The sequence below is a fragment of the Callospermophilus lateralis genome, chromosome 18 (genome assembly GCF_048772815.1).
Source record: "Callospermophilus lateralis isolate mCalLat2 chromosome 18, mCalLat2.hap1, whole genome shotgun sequence".
Taxonomy (NCBI): Eukaryota; Metazoa; Chordata; class Mammalia; order Rodentia; family Sciuridae; genus Callospermophilus; species Callospermophilus lateralis.
This window is the reverse complement of record NC_135322.1, coordinates 10548663-10569082: the sequence shown is the minus strand read 5'-3', so window position 1 is coordinate 10569082 and position 20420 is coordinate 10548663. Positions and strand designations below refer to the sequence as shown.

Sequence of the window (20420 nt, the reverse complement as noted above, 5' to 3'; positions counted from 1 at the left end):
CAGCACCACATAAATAAATAAATAAAGTAAAATATCCACTGGCAACTAAAAAAATATTTAAAAAAAAAATATGTGGGGCTGGGGATGTGGCTCAAGCGGTAGCACGCTCGCCTGGCATGCGTGCGGCCCGGGTTCAATCCTCAGCACCACATACAAACAAAGATGTTGTGTCCACCGAGAACTAAAAAAATAAAAAAATAAATATTAAAAATTCTCTCTCTCTCTCTAAAAAAAAAAAATTTATTTAAAAAAAAAAGAAATATGTATGTAGAAGGAAAGAGAAAATGAATCTTGGGCAAATATTACAATTATAACTGTTCAGACAAGATCCAGAGATGGAAATTAAAATTATTGGGCAACACAGGCTATCTGTATTGTCTCAAAGTGTCTTCCTCAAGACTTTTATTAACAAAGAGAAAGACAGTGACTTTCCAGTGGATAGACCCAGCAGACACCTCCTTAACCAAGGGATCAAGGTCGAGAGCCCCAGTAGTGAGACATGGTGATGTCATGTGACCCGAGAAGGACCAGGCACTGTGGTCTTCTTGCAAAAATGCAGAATCTCTTTCCAACTATAAGAAAATATCAGACAAACTCAAATTGAAAGCCCTTCTTTAAAATAATGAACCAGTCAAGGGTCAATGTCATGAAAGACCAATAAATAAATAAATAAATAAATAAATAAATAAATACAAGCATCAGCTGATTCAAGTTGAGGAAAGACAACTAAATGCAAACTCTTGACCCTGGACAGGCTCCTCAACAGCAAATGGTATCAGTGGGAACACGGTGAATCCCAAACGATGTATACTTAGGCTAATGGTGAAGTTTCAGTGCCAACTTCCTGGATCCTCTCTCTCATTGTACCGGTGTTATAGGCATTGCCATCAAGGAAGCCGGGTGAAAGGTCTGCAGGAACTCTCTGTACTATTTTTGTAATTTTTCTGTAAGTCTAAAGTCGGTTCCAAGTAAAAAAGATTAAACTCAAGCACCAGCCCCCAGGTGGCTAGACCATGAGGAAAGGGCCGCCTCCCTCCAGCCCCAGTGCAAGCGGGGATCTCTCCACACCTGCAGGCGGTGCCTCTGCTCCCAGGAGTTCCTGCAGATGGCCTCGCTGGCCAGTGATTCCTTCTCCAAACACACAGCAGTAAAAGGTGGGGCAAGCCCTCACCAGACCACCCTCAGTCTATAAAATGTCGGAGTTGCTGGGAGCCGCTGAACTAAAAAGCAGAGAAGCTGCTCTGAGTGCTTGCTGAGGATCTCACAGGATCCCGTGCCAACCTCACCCAGAACTGTCACCCAGAGAACCGTGCGCATTGTCTGCTATGGTCCTGGAGAAAGGAAGCTGCACACATCAGCATCCGATTGAAGTACAAGGTTTGTGCTTTGTTTTTCATTTTTGTTTTTCTGGAAAAATACACAAAATAACAATGGCTGCCTCCTGGAGAGGAACAGGGTGCCAAGGGTCACAGGTGGGAAAGATTCCCTACATAATCTTTCTCTCTATATATATTTTTGGTACCGGTGTAGAACCCAGGGGTGCTTAACCACTGAGCCACATCCCCAGCCATTTTTTATATTTTATTTAGAGACAGGGTCTCACTGAGTTGCTTAGGGCCTTGCTAAGTTGCTGAGGCTGGCTTTGAACTCATGATCCTCCTGCCTCAGCCTCCTGAGCCACTGGGATTACAGGCGTGCACCACTGTACCTGGCTCCCTAAATACACTTGAACGTTAATCCATGTGAACTTGGGGCCTTAAAAAAAAAATTAACACTTTTTTCAAAGTAAGTGAGCCACTCAGGTACCCAGGATTGTGGTTTGTTTAACCTGTGGGGCTCATGCAATCACCCAGGGTACAAAAAAGCCAGAGGACAAAGGGACCAGGGGTCCAGACTGAAGGGGACTGAGTCTGCACAGGCTCAGAGCAGGAAACATGAGTCTAAAGGTAACCGCCAGCAGGAGTCTGAGACCCAGGCACCCAAGGTTGAGGCTGAGCCAGAGACATGCTGCTTTGAGAAAGGAGCTAAGCCCGGACCCACCCTAAGCCGACCAGAGACTGCAGGCGTGACCAGGAACTCCAGGAACAGCTGAGCGGCAAGTGGCACACTGAAAGGAGACCTGTCTGGGGCTGTGGCCAGTATACAGAGGTCATGAGTCTGTTCTGACGTGACCTGGCTCAGGTTGCTAGGCAAAACCACAATTCCCACTGAGGTTCAGAGAAGGGTTCTGCTCAGCTGTAAGCCTCAGTCCAAACCAGTCCCGGGCTGGGATGGCAAAGATCTGAGCCAAGGACATGCCAGCAGCTCTGGACGGTGCACCCCTCTTCAGGAAGATGGAGGCCTCTCCTCTTTCCCCCTTGAAAGCCATTTAAAAATACATCAACCCCCTCTCTCTAAGAGTGTGTGCACAGTTCCTTGCTCACTTTGAAGTTCAACCCACATTCTGCTTTCTCTACAAAACCCTACCCTCATGCAGTACATTTTTGTGCTCAGTGTCCTATCATATTTCTCTGAACAAAAATGTTTTTATAAATCAAAAGACAAAATTTTCATTTGTGGTCTTAGTGAAAATTTTAATCTGATTGCATTGTTATTATAATATACCACTGACCCAAACACCATGGTACACAATTTTTTTAAGGGGTGGTACTGGGGACTTATCCCAGGGGTGTTTTACCACTAAGCTACATTCCCCAGCCTTTTACAATTTTTTGAAATTTTATTTTGAGTCAGGGTCTCACTAAGTTGATGAGGGTCTTACAGAGCTGCTAAGGCTGATCCTCTCGCGTTAGGCTCCTGAGCTGGCGGGGTGACAGGAGTGTGCCACCATTCTCATCTACACTGCACAATTTCATGCACAATTATTAACATAAAAAGTACATTTTCATCAGAAATACAGGCCTTAACCAGGTGGGCTGGGGATGGCATTCCTGCCACCAATATTTCAAATTATGTGCTACCGTATGACCAGAGAGGGACCAAGGGCTGATTTTCATTTTTTTAAAAATATATTTATCTTTTAGTTGTAGTTGGACACAATACCTTTATTTTATTTATTTACTTTTATGTGGTGATGAGGATCGAACCCAGGGCCTTGCATGTGCCGGGCGAGCACTCCACCGCTGAGCCTGAGCCTCAGCCCCAGCCCCTTGATTTGCTTTTCAAACTTTTCCCCCTATAATTTCTATTCCACTGGAAGGGAAGGGAGGGAAACCTACAGGATTCCTTGGCAATTCAGGTGAAGTGGAGATCAGGTAAAGACCCCTGAAAACTCCTGGGGCAGGGAGCACAGGCAGCTGCCTGGCAAGTGCCCTGCGGGCTGGGAGGCCCAGGGCAGCATTTCCTGGGCTTGCAAGGCCAGAACCCACCTCAGTGCCCACCAGCAGGGGCCTGGTGCATCCAGGACACGGCAGCTGCTGTGAAAAAAGTGGGAGCTCTGAACAGGATGCACATGGAATTCAAGGTGCCCACTAGACCAAAGCACAGGGTCCAAACAGGGGAGTGGCATACTACCATGTGTGTGTCAAACTGTCCCACGCCACCATGCTTGATTACACAGAAAACACCTCTGGAAGGTGGCTGGCTGTGGCCTTTGGTTGGCAGCCCCCTTTCCAACCTCAGGCTCCTTACTCTCCTCCCCTCCGCCCATGCCCAGCCACACCAGCCTCTGGTCTAGCTGTCCCTGACTGCCCTTCTCCAAAGAACCACACTTTCCCACTTTACTCCAGTCTCTAATCAAATGCTAATCTCCTCAGACAGCATCCTACACCCAGCCTGCTCCAGCAAAGCCTTCCCCCACAGCACTGAACCCTTCTTCCCAGCATCATCTTTTCCTTGGTACTTATTTTTTTTTAATATTTATTTTTTAGGTGTAGATGGACACAACACAATGCCTTTATTTTTATGTGGTGCTGAGGATCAAACCTGAGTCCCCTCTGTGCTAGGGGAGCGCTCTACCGCTGAGCTATAATCCCAGCCCCTCCGTGGTACTTATTACCACCTAACAAGTGCAACTTTCCAGGGCTGGGGCTGGGGCTCAGGGTAGAGCGCTTGCCTAGCACGTGAGGCACTGGGCTCGATCCTCAGCACCACATACAAACAAGTTAATAAAATAAAGGCATTGTGTCCATCTACAACTTATATGTGTGTGTGTGTGTGTGTGTGTGTGTGTATGTATATATATATACATATGTATATGTATTTGTATATGCATATGTATATATGTATACATATATAGATATACATGTGTGTGTGTGTATATATATATATACACACACACACATGCATACATACATACACATATACTTATATATATATGCAATTTTCCTTTTTCTTTTTTATACCAGGGATTGAACCCAGGGACACTTAACCACTGAGCCACATCCCCAGCTCTTTTTTAATTTTTTGAGATAGCATGTCACTGCCTCACTAAGTTGCTGAGACTGGCTTTGAACTTGCCTCCACCTTCTGAGCTGCTGGGATTACAGGCACGTGCCACCACACCCAGTGCCACATATGCTACTTTCTTATCTTGTTTGTTTTATGTCTCCTAGCAGGAGAGTCTTAACTCCAAAAAAGCAATTGGAACCTGGTCTCTTTTGAAAATAGCTGTGTCCCCAGCACTGGGGATATAAGATCCGCATTCACTAACCACTTCTTATTGAACAAAGGAGAAAGGTAGGAACTGGATTGGCAGCCAGGGCTGGGGAACAGGTACTCTTATCGTGTTCCCTTCCACACCACCCCATACGGACGTTTCTGCTACAGGCATCATTTATTGACCATGATGTAGTTAAATTAATTGATAACAATAAGAACTCTAGAGAGGCCTCCAAGGCTGGGCTATAGCTCAGTTGGTAGAGTGTTTGCCTTGCACGCACAAGGCCCTGGGTTCAATCCCCAGCACCACGGGGGGGGGGGGGGGAAGGCCTCCATATTTTAAAATTAGTCAACATGCTTCTAAATAATCCATAGGTCAATGAAGAAATGACAAGAGGTGTGGGAGACCAATCTTGCACTTGACTGAGTCACACTCCCTGGCTGGGTGCTGAGGCGCTCAGTCACAGAAATGTGGCAGAGCTTTCCCCACCCTTCTTGGGTTGAGGGTCCGTGTTTCGTGTGTGGGTGTGTCTTCCTACAGCCCATGAGTGAAGCTGTGCTCACCTGTTCCTTTGTAACATAACCCCTTGCCCTGTTTAGGATAGAATGTTTCATGGAAGTGCCTTGTGTGTGTCCCCTTCTGTGTCCTTGGGTGTGGCCTACCCAGGTGTCAGTCAACTTGCTGACAGTGGACATCAGTGGACTCAGCCCCCTGAAACCTGACCCCATGCCTCATGTGAATAGCTTCTCCTCAATAAAAGGGGTCAGCGCGTGCTCCCTCTCTCTTCCTGCAGACTCTTTAAGGTCAGAGGAGCCGGCACAGCAACCCTAAAGAAAAAGGTATTTGTGTCTCTTGTGTGGTTATTTTGTGCAGCCCAGTTAGCCCAGTTTTCCTGGAGTGACCCCTGAGCCTTTCAGTCGCAAACAGAAACCTGGCAGAGAGGCTGAGTGTGGTGACACATTTATAATCCCAGCAGTTCAGGAGGCTAAGGCAGGAGGATCACAAGTTTGAGGTCAGCCTCAGCAATTTAGCAAGACCCTGTCTCAAAATAAAAAATAAAAAGCTACCTGGGGGTGCCGGGCCTGGTGGCGCACGCCTATAATCTCAGCAGCTCGAGAGGCTGAGACAGGAGAATCATGAGTTCAAAGCCAGCCTCAGCAAAATCGAGTAACATATGAAATGGTATGAAGCTTCAAAATCAAAATTTATGAAAACCAAACAAGAAGAACCAGAAGATCAGAATGGCCCTGAGACACTAAGGAAATTTAATTTATTGTTAACAATCTTCTCTGGGCCTGGGGTTGTGGCTCATCAGTAGAGCTCTTGCCTAGGGTGTGCAGGGCCCTGGGTTCGATCCTCAGCGCCACATAAAAATAAATAAAACAAAGGTATTGTTTAAAAATAAAAAACAATTAAAAAAAACTTCTCTGAAAAAAGTACAAGCCTAGGTGGATATTTATATCAAATATTTAAGGAAAATATAATCCAAATTTTACACAAAATCTGGCAGAAAATAAAGGGTGAGGGAGCATTTTATCAACTTGTCTTGTGAAGTCAACCAAATCCTGACTGATACCTGATGGAGGGGGTGCAGCTCCGGGAGAGCAAGTGGCGCGTGTGAGCCCCCGAGTTTAACTTCCAGCACCCCAAAAAGAAACAACCAAAAACCTGATAAGGACAAACCAAAAATAAAACTTCAGACAAGACACTAATAACCACAGATATAAAAATCTTTAGGGAAAGTATTAGCAAATCAAAGACAGCAATATGCTAAAAAAAGTAACTTACCAAGCCAAATAGGGCTCATCTAAGAATACAGGATTGGCTAGATATTCTAAAGATAAAGTAAGGATTCTAGTTTGTGGCGGTGTCAGAGCTGCGTGGCCGCCCACAGCCCCGGCCCTGGAATTCACAACCCCTGCAGGCCCTGCCTCTGCACCAACTGGCAGAAGTGGTCACAAGTCACTTCCAAGGCCAGGCTGTGAAGACGGGCCTCCTGGGTTTGTCAGTCACTACTGGATTGCTCACTCTTTGGGGGAAGCCAGCTGCTGGGTCCCCAGTAACCCCAAGGAGAGGTCCCTGGGAGCAATGGAGCCCTATGCCAATAGCCGGAGAGAAAGCGGGGATCTGCTATGAGCCACCGTGTGCGGGACTCTCTTGGAAATGGGCCTAGAGCCAGGCAGCCTCTGGGTTGAGAGACCCCAAGCCAGAGCCACCCACCCACGATGCTCCTCAATTCCTGCTCCTCAGGAGCTGCAGATGCTTATTACCTCATGAAGAAGTACTCAGTATCTCCACTCATCAAAGAAAAGCAAGTAAGTTGCCATTTTACACCAACCAGAATAGCTAAAATTAAATTGTGGAAACATGAAATCATGCCTGTGTGGAACACTGGAGTCCCAAGGCACACCTTTGATAGAGAATCTCTCTCTCTTTCTTTTTTTTTTTTAATCCCCAGGACTGGGTATTGAACACAGGGCACTTTACCCCTGAGCTCCACGACCCCCCATCCTTTTTATTTTGTATTTGAGACAGGGTCTCCCTAAGTGGTTGGCCTCAAACTTGCGATCCTCCTGCTTCAGTCTTACAAGTTACTGGGTTATAGGTATGTACCACCGTGCCCCACTTTTGGGAATTTTGTATAGAATTAAACATACTCTTTTTTTTTTTTTTTTAACATTTATTTTTTAGTTTTCGGCGGACACAACATCTTTGTTTGTATGTCGTGCTGAGGATCGAACCCGGGCCGCATGCATGCCAGGCGAGCGCACTACCGCTTGAGCCATATCCCCAGCCCTTAAACATACTCTTACCATGTAAACACAGAAACTGTATTCCTAGGCAATTTCTCCCAAGAGAAATGAAAACTTCTGTAAGAAGGCTTGTACATGAGGGGCTGGGGACATAGTTCAGTTGGTAGAGTGCCTGCCTGGCATGAACAAGGCCCTGGGCTCAATCCTCAGCACCAGAAAAGAAAAAAAAAAAAAAAAAGGCTTGTACATGAATATTCACCAGGAGCTTTTTTTTATAATAACCAAAAAAAAAAAAAAGGAAATAATCCAAATCTCCACACTCAGGACAGTGATTAAACAAAACGCGGCATGCGCACGTTAGAATCATAGAGAGCACAGCTAACAGCAACCAATGAACTACTGATACATGAAGAAACAAATAGCTCAAAAGAATCATTGGAACCAAGATCAGACATTAATTCCACATTGTGTGACTCCATTTATATGAAGCATAACAACAGGCAGAACTAACGGACAGTGAAAGGTCAGACAGGGTGCCAGGCAGGGAGGAGGGAACTTTCTGGAGTAATGTTTAATGGAAATGTTTTAAATCTTGGATTCTGATTGCATGAATATATGCACTTATCAGTACTTAGACTGCATTTAATTAATTTATTTATTTGTTTTTTTAGTTGTAGATGGACACAGTACCTTTATTTTATTTGTGTATTTTATGTGGTGCCAGGGATCGAACTCAGTGCCTCATGCATGCTAGGCAAGCGCTCTGCCCACTGAGCCACAACCCCAGCCCCTCAGACTGCATTTTAGATCTTCATTTTGCATTAGATAGGTATTGTATCTCAACAAAGAATATACATACAAAAATCAAATATTAATAATGAAACATAAGTGGAGGAGGCTGGGAGTCGGTGGAACTTGATATCTTATCTAGTGTTTCTTCCTGGAAGTCGCCTCTCTCTCTGAGGTATTTCCTCAATCATAAAACCGGAATGATCACATACTCCCTAATAAGATGGCTAAGATCATTTGTTGAGATAATGGACCACATATTAAATGAGAGCTGTTATTATGGGTTAATATGTTATCATCTGGGTAAATACAGCTTTGAGTCAGTTCCATGTCCCTGAATGGGCTCTAGCCAGCTGGAAAATCACCCTCAGATCATCCCAGGCGTTAACAGAGGTGTGGTCACAGCGCACATTGACAGCCTCCTCTTGCAGACCTGGCCCAGTCCCTCCATTCCACCCTCCATCGGGAGGCAGCAGGAACACTGGTGCACCATCACCACGGACATGACTGGTCTGCCTGCCAAGCATCTGGGGGATGCCATCTCCCCACTCTTGGTCCAAGGCACTCAGGAGGAGCTAACTCCAGCCACCAGTCTGGTCAACTGAAGTGCTATATTCCCTGGGCCATGTGATTGGGGGAAGGATGGGGCTGCAGGCCAGGTTGAGCCACCAAGAACAGCCTAGGAACTGGACAGCAATGCTGGGCAGTGGCATCTCCCTGTGTGGCCCTGGGACTGCTGGGCAGGTAATTAACACCGTCAACGGGAGCTCCATGAGAGCAGGGACTTCTGTGTTCTGGTGATCACTGACTCAGCCATACCGCCAAGAACACCTCCTGGCACACAACAGTGACCGAATACAGGTGTGTACAGTGCCTGAATTATACAGGCTCTTAACAGCTTAGCGTGGACACACCCAGAGAATAAGCCATGCTTCTACTCGCCCAGACCTGGAGAGGCCAGCTCAACTTCGCAGAGAAGACAACCTGGGACTTCGGAGGCTCAGAGGAAGCAGCTAACAGAGGCCAAGGGCAGAGTGTGCTCAGTAGTTCAAGGAGTCCTGGGTCCAAGTCCTGGCTGTGCTGCCTACCCTGGCTACCTATGTAAAAGGGCCAGACTACCTGGCCTGGAATCCTCGTGCCACTAGCACCACCTGTGTGCCCTCCGGCAGGCTACTCAGCAGCCCAGCTAGTGGCTTCCTCTGGAAGGAAGTGGGGATGGCGGTGATCTACTCGTGGGCTGCAGTGGGAATAACTTAGTACACGTGAAGACTTGAGAACTGGTGCTTTCCATTACCAGCACCATGACCTACTGCTCTACTGTCTCATTAGCTCCACCCTCCGCCTCCCTCAGAGTGTAGAAGCCGATACCCCATCAATGACCTCCCTACAGCAAGGGTGGCATGTGAGGGGAGGATCTTGGGGCTTCAGGAAGATGACTTCCGCTTGAGGGCTCTCTCACCTAGCCGTCCCTCCTCCACAATCTTCCTCCCTCGATGCTGACCTCCATCCCACAACAGAGCTTACTGCAAAGCCAGCGACAGCTTTGGCTTGAGGTCTAAGATTCGCTGGAGTCAGGACCGAGGTGCACGCCTGGACTTCAAATTACCTGGGAGGCTGAGGACTGCAAGTTCAAGGCCAGTCTCAAGAATTTGGTGAGATCATCTTAAAGTTTAAAAAAAAAATTAAATTTTGTTTTGAAAGATTGGGATATAGCTCAGTGGTAATGCTCCCCTGGGTTCAATCTCCACCAAAAAAAAAAAATTGCCAACTGGGTTTTCAATTAACTACAGATCAAAACAAATGCATATGGAGATATACCAAGGTCAACTATACAGGTGGCCTCCGGAGCTTCTCAGCCGGCAAGTGCCATCCCCAGAGTGCTTGCCCCAGTGGCTGAAGGGTTGAGACGGGCGCCCTCTTCTGTTCAGAGTACTGCTTGCAGCCCAGGCAAGCAGAGTCTCAGATATTCTCAGGTTGCTAATGGACCATCTCTCACATAAACAAGGGGCTTCTTAAAAACACTGCTGCTCAAAAATGGAAGTTCATATGCCACAAAATGAAATTAAATCCCTATCTCTCACTACGCACAAAACTCAACTCAAAGTGGATCAAGGACCTAGGAATTAAACCAGAGACCCTGAGCCTAATAGAAGAAAAAGTAGGCCCTAATCTACATCATGTTGGATTAGGCCCCGACTTCCTTAATGAAGCTCCTAGAATTCAAGAATTAAAATCAAGAATCAATAAATGGGATGGATGCAAACTAAAAAATTTCTTCTCAGCAAAAACAAGAGTGAGATAAACAGAGAGCCTACAGAATGGGAGCAAATTTTTACCACATGCACATCAGATAGAGCACTAATCTCTATGATCTCTAGGGTAGAAAAAGAACTCAAAAATCTTAACACCAAAAAAAAAAAAAAAAAAGAAACAAACAAAAACAAACAAATAACCCAATCAATAAATGGGCCAAGGAACTGAACAGAAACTTCTCAGAAGATGATTTATATGAAAAAATGTTCAACATCTCTAGCAATTAGAGAAATGCAAATCAAAACTAAGTAGTCAGAATGACAGCTATTAAGAATACAAACAGGGCTGGGGATGTGGCTCAAGCAGTAGCGCGCTCGCCTGGCATGCGTGCGGCCCGGGTTCGATCCTCAGCACCACATACAAACAAAGATGTTGAGATGTTGTATCCGCCCATAACTAAAAAATAAATATTAAAAATTCTCTCTCTCTCTCCTCTCTCACTCTCTCTTTAAAAAAAAAAAAAAAAAAAAAGAATACAAACAGGGGCTGGGGATGTGGCTCAAGGGGTAACGCGCTTGCCTAGCATGCGTGAGGCACAGGGTTCGATTCTCAGCACCACATAAAAATAAAGATACTGTGTCCACCTAAAACTAAAAAAAAAAAAAAAAGAATTCAAACAATAATAAGTGTTGGCAAGGATGTGGGGGAAAAGGCACACTCATACATTGCTGGTGGGACTGCAAATTGGTGCTGCCAATAAGGAAAGCAGTATGGAGATTCCTCGGAAAACTAAGAATGGAAGTAACATTCGACCCAGCTATCCCTCTCCTCAGTCTATACCCAAAGGACTTAAAAACAGCTACTACAGGGACCCAGCCACATCAATGTTTATAGCAGCACAATTCACAATAGCTAAACTGTGGAAGCAACCTAGATGCCCTTCAGTAGATGGATAAAAAAAATGTATATATGCACAATGAAATATTATTCAGCATTAAAAGAGAATAAAATCATGGAATTTGCAGGTAAATAGATGGAGCTGGAGAATATTATGCTAAGTAAAGTTAGCCAATCCCAAAAAAAACAAATGCAGAGTGTTTTCTCTGATATGGGGATGCTGATCCACAATGGGGAGGAATGGAGGAACTTTAGATAGGGCAAAGGGGAGGGAGGGGAAGGGAGGGGGCACAGGGGTAGGAATGAGATGGACATCATACCCTAGGTACATGTATGAAGACACGAATGGTGTGACTCTACTTTGTGTACAACCAGAGACATGAAAAATTGTGCTCTATATGTGTAATATGAATTGAAATGCATTCTGCTGTCAAAAATTAAAAAAATAAAATAAAGGGCTAGGGCTGTGGCTCAGTGATAGAGTGCTCACCTAGCATGCACGAGGCACTGAGTTCAATCCTCAGAACCACATAAATGTAAGATATAGTGTCCGCCTAAAACTTAAGAATAAATATCTTTTAATAAAAATAAATAAATAAACAAATAAACAAACACTTCTGCTCAAATACCACTGACTGAAGATTTAATATCAAGTGCATGAGCAAATTCCAACAAATACCTCTGCATAATAAAAAGTAGGACTGAGGTTCAATACCCAGCACCACATTAAAAAAAAAAAAAAAAAGTGGGACTGAAAAATGCGCAAGAGCACATGCCTGTAATCCCTGTTGCTCAGGAGGCTGAGGCAGGAGGTCACAAGTTCAAGACCAGCCTTGGCAACTCAGGGAGACCCTGTCTCAAAATAAAAAACTAAAAGGAGTGTGGACGTAGCGGGTCAGGGGTAGAGCATCCAGGGTTTGACCCCAGTGGCCAAAAAAAAAAGAGAAAAGGCAGCATATTTCTAGTACTTTGTCTTTGCCTGCTGTGACAGCCGTAATCACACCACGTGTTTCCAAATTCATTTATCAAAGTCTGAATAGGAAAATTTTTTTCAAATGAGCAAAAATATGGGGGGGTCATAAATAAATATTTATTTAAAAATACTGTTAACGTCATTCCTTCTAAGTATGTGTGTGTGTGTTGGTGCACAACAGAACTGATATGACATTCTGGAGATTATAAATAGAGTACAGAAATGATCTTCAAACACTGGCCCATGTGAGAGTCCAGTCTGGAGAGTGTTAAAAATAAAAACATCCAGCCACAGTCAGGACCTACAGGTGTTCTCCTGGACATCTCAGGAAAGCAGACCACTAAGCCACTTTTTTTTGGTACTGGGGATTGAAGCCATGGGTGTTTTGCCACTGAGCTTCATCCCTGGCCCTTGTTATTCTTTATTTTGAAATAGGGTCTTGCTAAGTTGCTGAGGCTGACCTCCAACTCGTGATCCTCGTGCCTCAGCCTCCCAAGTCACTGGGATAGAGATATGTAACAAAAGCCACTTTTTTCCTTCAAATCATGTCTCTTTGGTTCATCCACCCTCTTGGCAGCCATGTTTACTCTAGCGTCCAGTCCTTCCTCTCTGCTAGGTATGTGTGTGTGTGTGTGTGTGTGTGTGTGCAAGGGATGGAACTCAGGATCTGTGCGTGCTAAACAAGTGCTGTACTACATAGCTCAGTAGGAAGGGCTGGGGGGCTAGTCCTTCCTACTGAGCTATGTTATTTTTTAATATTTTATTTTTTTAGTTACAGTTGGACACAATACCTTTTTTTAAAAAATATTTATTTTCTTAGTTGTACACAATACCTTTATTTTGCTTATTTTTATATGGTGCTGAGGATCGAACCCAGGGCCTTGCACATGCTAGGCAAGCGCTCTACCGCTGAGTCACAACCCAAGCCCTGGACACATTACCTTTATTTTATTTATTTATAGTTATATGGTGCTGAAGATCAAACCCAGGGTCTTGTACATGTCAGGCAAGTGCTCTACTGCTGAGCCACAATCCCAGCCCGTGAGCTGTGTTTTGTCATTTCTAAAAGTCCTATGAGGCTCTCTTTCTAACTCCTTGGGAATTTGGGAATTTTTTATTTAACCTGAGTTTTATTATCTCTTTTATTTTTTTAAATGTATAAATGTAAATATTTTAGCTCCACATCTGAGAATTCTGTGATCCACCATATTTGTAGCTCTCCACCCGCATGTGGTTTCTTTCCACTCGCTCGTGGTGCCTGCTTTTGGAAATGGCACATATTTTTTCATTGTGAGCTGGCGCCTATGGGACCGCAGGCACTCAGGGCACAGCAAACCTGGGTTCCTTCCCAACTTGCTATTCCAGGACTTTCAAGAGAATTCAGGCTGAGCCCACGGGAGGAATTCTCCATAGAGGGTCAATCTCCACCGTCTGGAGCTACGCCTGGGGTACACCAGGTGTGCAGAGGAGGCTCCTGCCCACCTTCCTCACAGCCTGGGTCCCATCCCCACAGGCCATGTGAAGCTGGAAATGTCCCCCGGGCATCCATGACTCTGGTGCTCAGTCCCCTTCGTGGCTCTTTTCCCTGCTTTCTTTTGCTCTAGGAGAGTTGGTTCCCCTCCCTTCCCTGGCCTGCCTCAGGTATTTCATTATAGACAAACGTTGACTAAGGCAGATATGAGGGACCGTCATCTTTGGGGGACCACTATTCTACCTAGTGTGTGTGTTAAATGGACAAATGACTGGTGCACTCTAAAGGAATAAGCAGAAACGAACTGGATGTTTCTCACTGCCCAGAGACAACCCAGTTTCACTGGAGACATCACAAAGGTGCTTCACATCCCCCACCACAGCTTGGCCACCTCTTTAACTCCTCTGCCAGGAGTTCTCTGTTTAGTAAAATCTGGGGCTGGAGTGCGGCTCAGCGTAGTGCTTCCCTAGGAGGCCCTGGCTCCATCCCTTCTGCGCTTCCTGCTTTAGCTCAGTCAGCCAGTGCCACGGCTCTAGCCTGTCCCAGGAGAAGACCATAGGGGCTACCCTGCGGAGTCAAGGCAACCTCAGCCAAAGGCAGGCGCTGAATGTGCTGGTCATGTCCAGAGTGGGGTGTGACCCAGAACACATAGCTGCCACTGACTCTGGGAAATTCCAACTCTGCTACTGCCCTGGCCAGAGATCGGAGCAAAGGGCAATCTGCAGTGTGAAGATGACAAGGACATAATTTTAAAAGGTGTGACTACAATCAGTCAGGGCACTCCAGTGTCTAGTATCATCTCCAACTGGTCCTGACCCAAATTGAGCTCTGGCTCCTTTCTGTCCAGTGGCCCTGCAGTCTGCTCTCTCCCACCACCCCAGGACATCCTGCCACTCCACCACCCAACCCCTCTACTGGCCGCTCCCCCAAAGAGGAAGAGGAAGGGCTCCCCTCACTGTTAACACTGTAACTAAGGGATCCAAGTTACCTCCACAAATGACGGGACAAACACCAGCCCGCTCCCCACCCAGGCTGGTCTCAGGACATGCCATCGCCCGCGGTACTCCTGCCAAAGACGCACAGTCAAGTACCATTAGGGGAAGCACTTAGGAAGCTCCACAGTGGCACACTAACGGATAACTGGCTCCCGGCGTCATGAAACACAAGGGCATCGATACGTTCTAGAGCAGGGTCAGCAAACTGTCTCTGTAAAGGGCCAGAGGATAAACAGCTTAGCGGCCAGGACCTAACATCTCAAAATACACCACACTGGCTTAGAGCAGGAGGAGCAGCAGAGGCTAGGAGGGGTTCTCGAGTCTCTTCCATCTGACCGAAGGCAGATGCTCCAGGTACAGCAGCCATGCAAGGAGCTCCGAGGTTCACATCCAGTCCAGGCAGGCCATCACCTACTCCTCTGAGTTTCCACACGCACTTGCTCTTCCTGGACTGCCCTCAAGCTCGCCTGCCCTCTCTTATGGAAAGGATTTCGATTACACCAGCTTCATAAGAATTCACTTATTTTTCATGTGGTGTCCAGTGCATTATAATAGGTTTGGTTTGGTTTTGGTACTGGAGATGGAACCCAGGCTCTTGAGCAAGCTAAGGACATGCCTTACCACTGAGCTGCACCCCAGTGCCAGATCAATTTTATGCCAATACCTTCTGTTAATCATCTATGGGTCTTTCAGAGGCTCAATTATCAAACCATGGAGGGAGAGAAGGGAAGCTCCCATAATTCCTACATAAGCCAAACAAATACGGAAACAAACAGACCTGCCAATGTTACCACTTAAAATGTATTTATAGCTGGCATGGGGGCACATGCCATGCCTGTAATCCCAGTGGTTTAGGAGGCTGAGGCAACAACTTAGTGAGACTCTGCCTCAAATAAAAAGGGGTGGGGATGTAGCTCAGTGATTAAGCACCCCTAAGTTCAATCACTAGTAACATAAAAATATTATTTACAAAGACAAGTAGTGGGCTGGACTGCCCAACTCTATTGTAGATTAAAGGATATGAAAAGGGCATGATAATCAAATGTAGTACATGATCCCCGAGCAGACCCTGGATTAAAATTAAGAATAAAAATAAACAATTGTTAAAAAGGGAACTTTGGGAACAACCAAAGACCTACATACTAAGTAATATTGCTATCAATATTATTTTTTAAAAATTTGTTTTATAACCGATATGATTCTGCAATCTGTATACCGGGTAGAAATGGGAGTTCATAATCCACTTGAATCAAATGTATGAAATATGATATGTCAAGAGCTTTGTAATGTTTTGAACAACTAATTAAAAAAAATTTGTTTTAGTTGTAGATGGACATCTTTATTTTATTTATTTATTTTTATGTGGTGATGAGGATCAAACCCAGTGCTTTTCCTCTCTGTTACGTCTCTAACATACACAACAGCACAGCCCTGACTTGGTGCCAAACACTGACTTAACTTTTATTCACGAATTCTCACAATAACACATTATTATTTATAACATAAAAGCATATATAGCTGGGCATGATAGCATATGCCTGTAATTCCAGTGACTTGGGAGGATGAGGACAATTACAAGGTCAGAGCTAGCCTCAGCAACTCAGTGAGGCCTTAAGCAATTTACCAAGACCCTGACTCAAAATAAAAAATAAAAAGGGCTGGGAGGTGGCTCCATGGTTAAGCACCTCTGGGTTCGATGCCCAGCATAAACACAAAAAAGTATATATTTTATATATATATATTAGTATGTACATAAACTGAGAATAATTCTAGTATATGTACTACATAATGATCTGTGAGGATTTAATCCCATAAGTGCTTGGTAGCACTCAGCCTGAAATAAAGTAACTGCCCAACAAATGTTGCTATTATACAATATCCTTCATACAGAAGAAGAAACAGGATCAGAGGAATTCAATGACTTGCCCAAAGGCACCAGCCTGAGAAGGGGTGGGACCAGGATTCTAATCCATGTCAGTTTGACTCCAGAAGTCATTTTCTAAACCACAATGCAAGACATCTCATAGTAATTTGGAAGAAAGGCAGTGGCAGGAAACAGATGAGGTGTGGGAGTCCAGAGTCCAACTCCTGCCTCTGGTACAAGCCTCTCACATGAGCTCAGCATTCACTTCTGGCCCCCGACCAGGCTTCAGCTTTTCCTTCATACAATGGAGGAAGTCCTCCCCACTTCCTGACATTAGGACAAATTAGTTGTGAGGGTCAAAAGGGATAGATGAGATGAAAGCACTCTGGTAACTATGGGACCTAACATTTTTTCCATTCTAAGACCTGCAGCCCTGACAGAGGCTCCATCAAACACCAAAGGATCAAGAATTCTCAACCTTGGGCTGGGGTTGTGGCTTAGCACATACGAGACCCTGGTTTGATCCTTAGCACCACAAAATAATAATTAAATAAATAAAAAGTATTAAAAAATAATTATTATATATAAAAAAAATTCTCGACCTTATAGGAGGAAAAAGGCTCCTCTTAACCATTTGGCCTTGGCACACGCTCTACCCTTGGCCTCAACAAGGGACTACAACCCACCACCACTACCACGCCTTTGTGTTGTCTGGTGTAACTATCCTCAATCCTCAAGTCCCAGTACAGATATTTCCTCTCCCAAGAAGCCCTCACTGAATCTCATGCCAGGTCAGTACACAAGGAGATTCCCCCATTCCAGCTTGGCTCATCTGGGTTGTCACTGTTGGAGGATGGGTCTGCTCCACTGGACCCAGAGTTCCTTGAAGATAGTAACTGGGACCATCTTGGACCCTGCGGGTTTGTTTTTTTTTTTTGAGAGAGGGTCTCATTAAATTATTTAGGGCCTCGCTAAATTGCTGAGGCTGGCCTCGAACTGGATTCTCCTGCCTTAGCCTCCAGAGTCTCTAGGATTACAGGTGTGTGCCACCATGTCCACCTGGACCCTGCTGTTTCAAGCTCTGTCAGCACAAGTTCTGGAACAGAATAGATGATCATAAAATACAAGCTAAATGAAGTAATGGGTAAATATTTGGTGAAATGCTGGTTCCCTAACACAGTAACTTACATTAAAGTCTCTTATTTTATGCCCCCATCGGCCTATGACACATAGATCATCTTTTTAAAGTTGCTTATATTTTGGGCATTTGCTCAAACGCCCTTCCAACTCAGCTCAGGCAGCTCCCCTCTAGCCCTTGGGTCCAATGAACTCAAGTGCTCCCTGCTCCCTTACCACTCTGGGATGACGCTGACATGTATCTCCTAGTGCCTGGCAAAAGACCTGTCGATCTGTATACTGAATGAATGGACGGTGCATCAGAGAATTAATGAATACACAGATGAATGTCCACTCTGACTTAAATTCCCCTTTGCCAGATTCAAGTCAAACCCTCAAACTGAAGACTTTTAACCCACCACCACCACGCCTTTAATTAGGACTATTCTACGAAGTAACACTATACAGCACTCCGATGTTCTAAGTGAATGATATGTAAGTATCTCCCACTTCCGGGGCAGAAGGGAAATTAAGGCAAGGGTTGAAGCTTGGAGAGCAAAGTCACCGAAGGATGGCTAGGCAAAGGACCCAACACTGGTTACCCCTTATATCCGCCCCTAGCTCCTCGCCGTCCTGGAAAGCCCCGCCCAAATTGCTCCCATTCCCCACACTATTGGCTGGCCTTGACGTCAGTCTCCACAGCTTCTTCCTCTATTGGCTGATATTCTAATCTCGCGCGGTGACGCCCCTTCCCACCTCTTAGTCCAAGCCCGTTCTCACCATTGGGTTACCACCAGGTCCCTCTTCCAGGAGCCCTCCCTATTGGCTGTAGGACTTTGCCGGTTCGGGCTGTGACTGGTCATGGAGAGAAGTCCATCCCCTGAGCAACCACCTGAGAGGGGTCGGAGAATGGAAAGGTTGGAGGGACAAGGGGTTGGACTCACGCTGAGCTGGCGGAAGGCAGATATAGGTCTTGAAGAACTCGCTTCGGCGGGCAGCCTCCTTAATGCGGTTGGCAAGCGGCTTGCTGACCTGCCGGATGCCCAGGTATAGCAGCTTCGCCATGGGGAACGCGCCTACCACCATCTTGGCGGTCGCACTGGGCACGCGCAATCCTGCCGATTGGGCGGGGCGCCTCCGACCTCTCCACTCCTCCCCCGCCCTCTCGGCCGTGCGTGCTTGCGTGCGTGCGTATGCACGCTCGGGGATAACTGCAGGGGCGCTCCGTGACGCCACCGCGTCAACGGTGGCGCCTCGACGTCTGTTCGTTGCATATGCAAATTAGGGCGGAAATGAGGCGACTGTGGGTGTTGCCGTTAAACGGCTCCTGGCGGGAGCGTGGATGGAGTCTCGAGTCCCGCGTGGCGTGATGTCACTGCGCTCTTGCGTGATGTCACGTACTGAGGAACCTTTCACGCCCAAAGAATGCTCTTAATTAGCCCTAATTAGGTATAATGAGCCCCAATTACACCGTCTTGCACAAGTTAGAGCCCTCCTTGGGAGTTCAGAGAGGAAAAGCGGCATTTATTTGCTGTGTGATAATGAAGGAGTGACAACCTTTCTGGACATCGTTGTTCCTGTTTACTTAATGGGACCCAATAGCACTTGCCTTATTGGATTGTTGTGAGGCTTCTATGCGAATCTTGAATATAAAACATAGTAGTGAATCCCATTAAGTGCATGGAATGGTGCCAGTGACATAGAAAGCACTCAGTAAGCAGCCCTTATTGCTCTGGGGTATGAGCATTAATATCGCTGACTCCAACCCGAGGGGCATTCCACACCCAGAAGCAGCTAGCTACTGTCCCTTCCCCAGGCAACTGACAGTCTGAGGCCCAGAGAGAGGCAGGGGGTGGCGTGCAAGATTTCTCACCCTCTGCAGAGTTAATGGCGACATCTTGGCTAATAAAACCCTTTCTCAAGCTGCCCCACTTCCTCTTTTGTGGGGTGAGGGTCCCCAGGGAGATGGCTCAGGAAGGAGTTTAAGGACATGTCCCAGACTGTCCTCCCTTATCCAGCAGGGAGCAGAATCATATAAACAAGGTCAGGAAGGGGTTGAAAGACATGGCTGAGTGGTGGAGTGCTGGTGGGTGGTTGAGTGATTGCAGGGGAGGCAGAAGGACCCGGTGAAGGAAACCATTCAGGATGGTCAGGGCCCCTCCAGTTTTCCCCAGCATCCTCTGACTCTCTGAGCGTGCTGTCAAGTTCCTGCCTCCAAGAGACCTGGGTTCCTTCATTTGTAATGGAGGCACTGTGTGAACCAGATACCCTAAATTAAGTATGTGGACTCCATAAAAACTACCCATGCCATCATCCCTCTGGACCAAATTGAGGGAGCCGAGGCCTATTTAAAGCCCATCATCCACTTGGGACCAGCCCTTTTCCTATTTTACAGACTGGCCAACCAAGGACAGAGGATGGAAAGAATTCCGGACCACCTTCTGATCTCATGGAGCCCAAGGACCCCCATGATGGGTTTGGAAACTTGTTTGTGACTTTTTGATATATAATCCACTGTTTCTTAGCTGTTAATACAGTTTCTGGCACATAGTAGGTGCTCAAAAACATTTTCTTGAATGAATGGGAATGAATGAGCATTTGGTGAGAGGAGGGTACTGAGGCTTCCACCAGATTCTCCTAGGGAAGTGTGTTGAAGAAGTTCCCAGCCTCGACTGTTCTATCCCAGCAGCTTCATGGTGATGGGACAGG

At 46.0% G+C, this 20420-nt stretch overlaps 1 protein-coding gene across 2 annotated transcripts in view; it reads right to left on the bottom strand.

Annotated features, from left to right (window-relative positions):
• Positions 1-18819, bottom strand: part of Opa3 (outer mitochondrial membrane lipid metabolism regulator OPA3) — a 55564-nt gene extending 36745 nt beyond the window's left edge. For both annotated transcript variants that reach the window (XM_076839578.2, XM_076839577.2), the window contains exon 1: positions 18656-18819. In XM_076839578.2, coding sequence (XP_076695693.1) covers positions 18656-18797 — 142 coding nt within the window. In that variant the 5' untranslated portion in view covers positions 18798-18819. The remainder of the gene's footprint in view (positions 1-18655) is intronic.
• Between the last annotated feature and the right edge of the window lie 1601 nt (positions 18820-20420).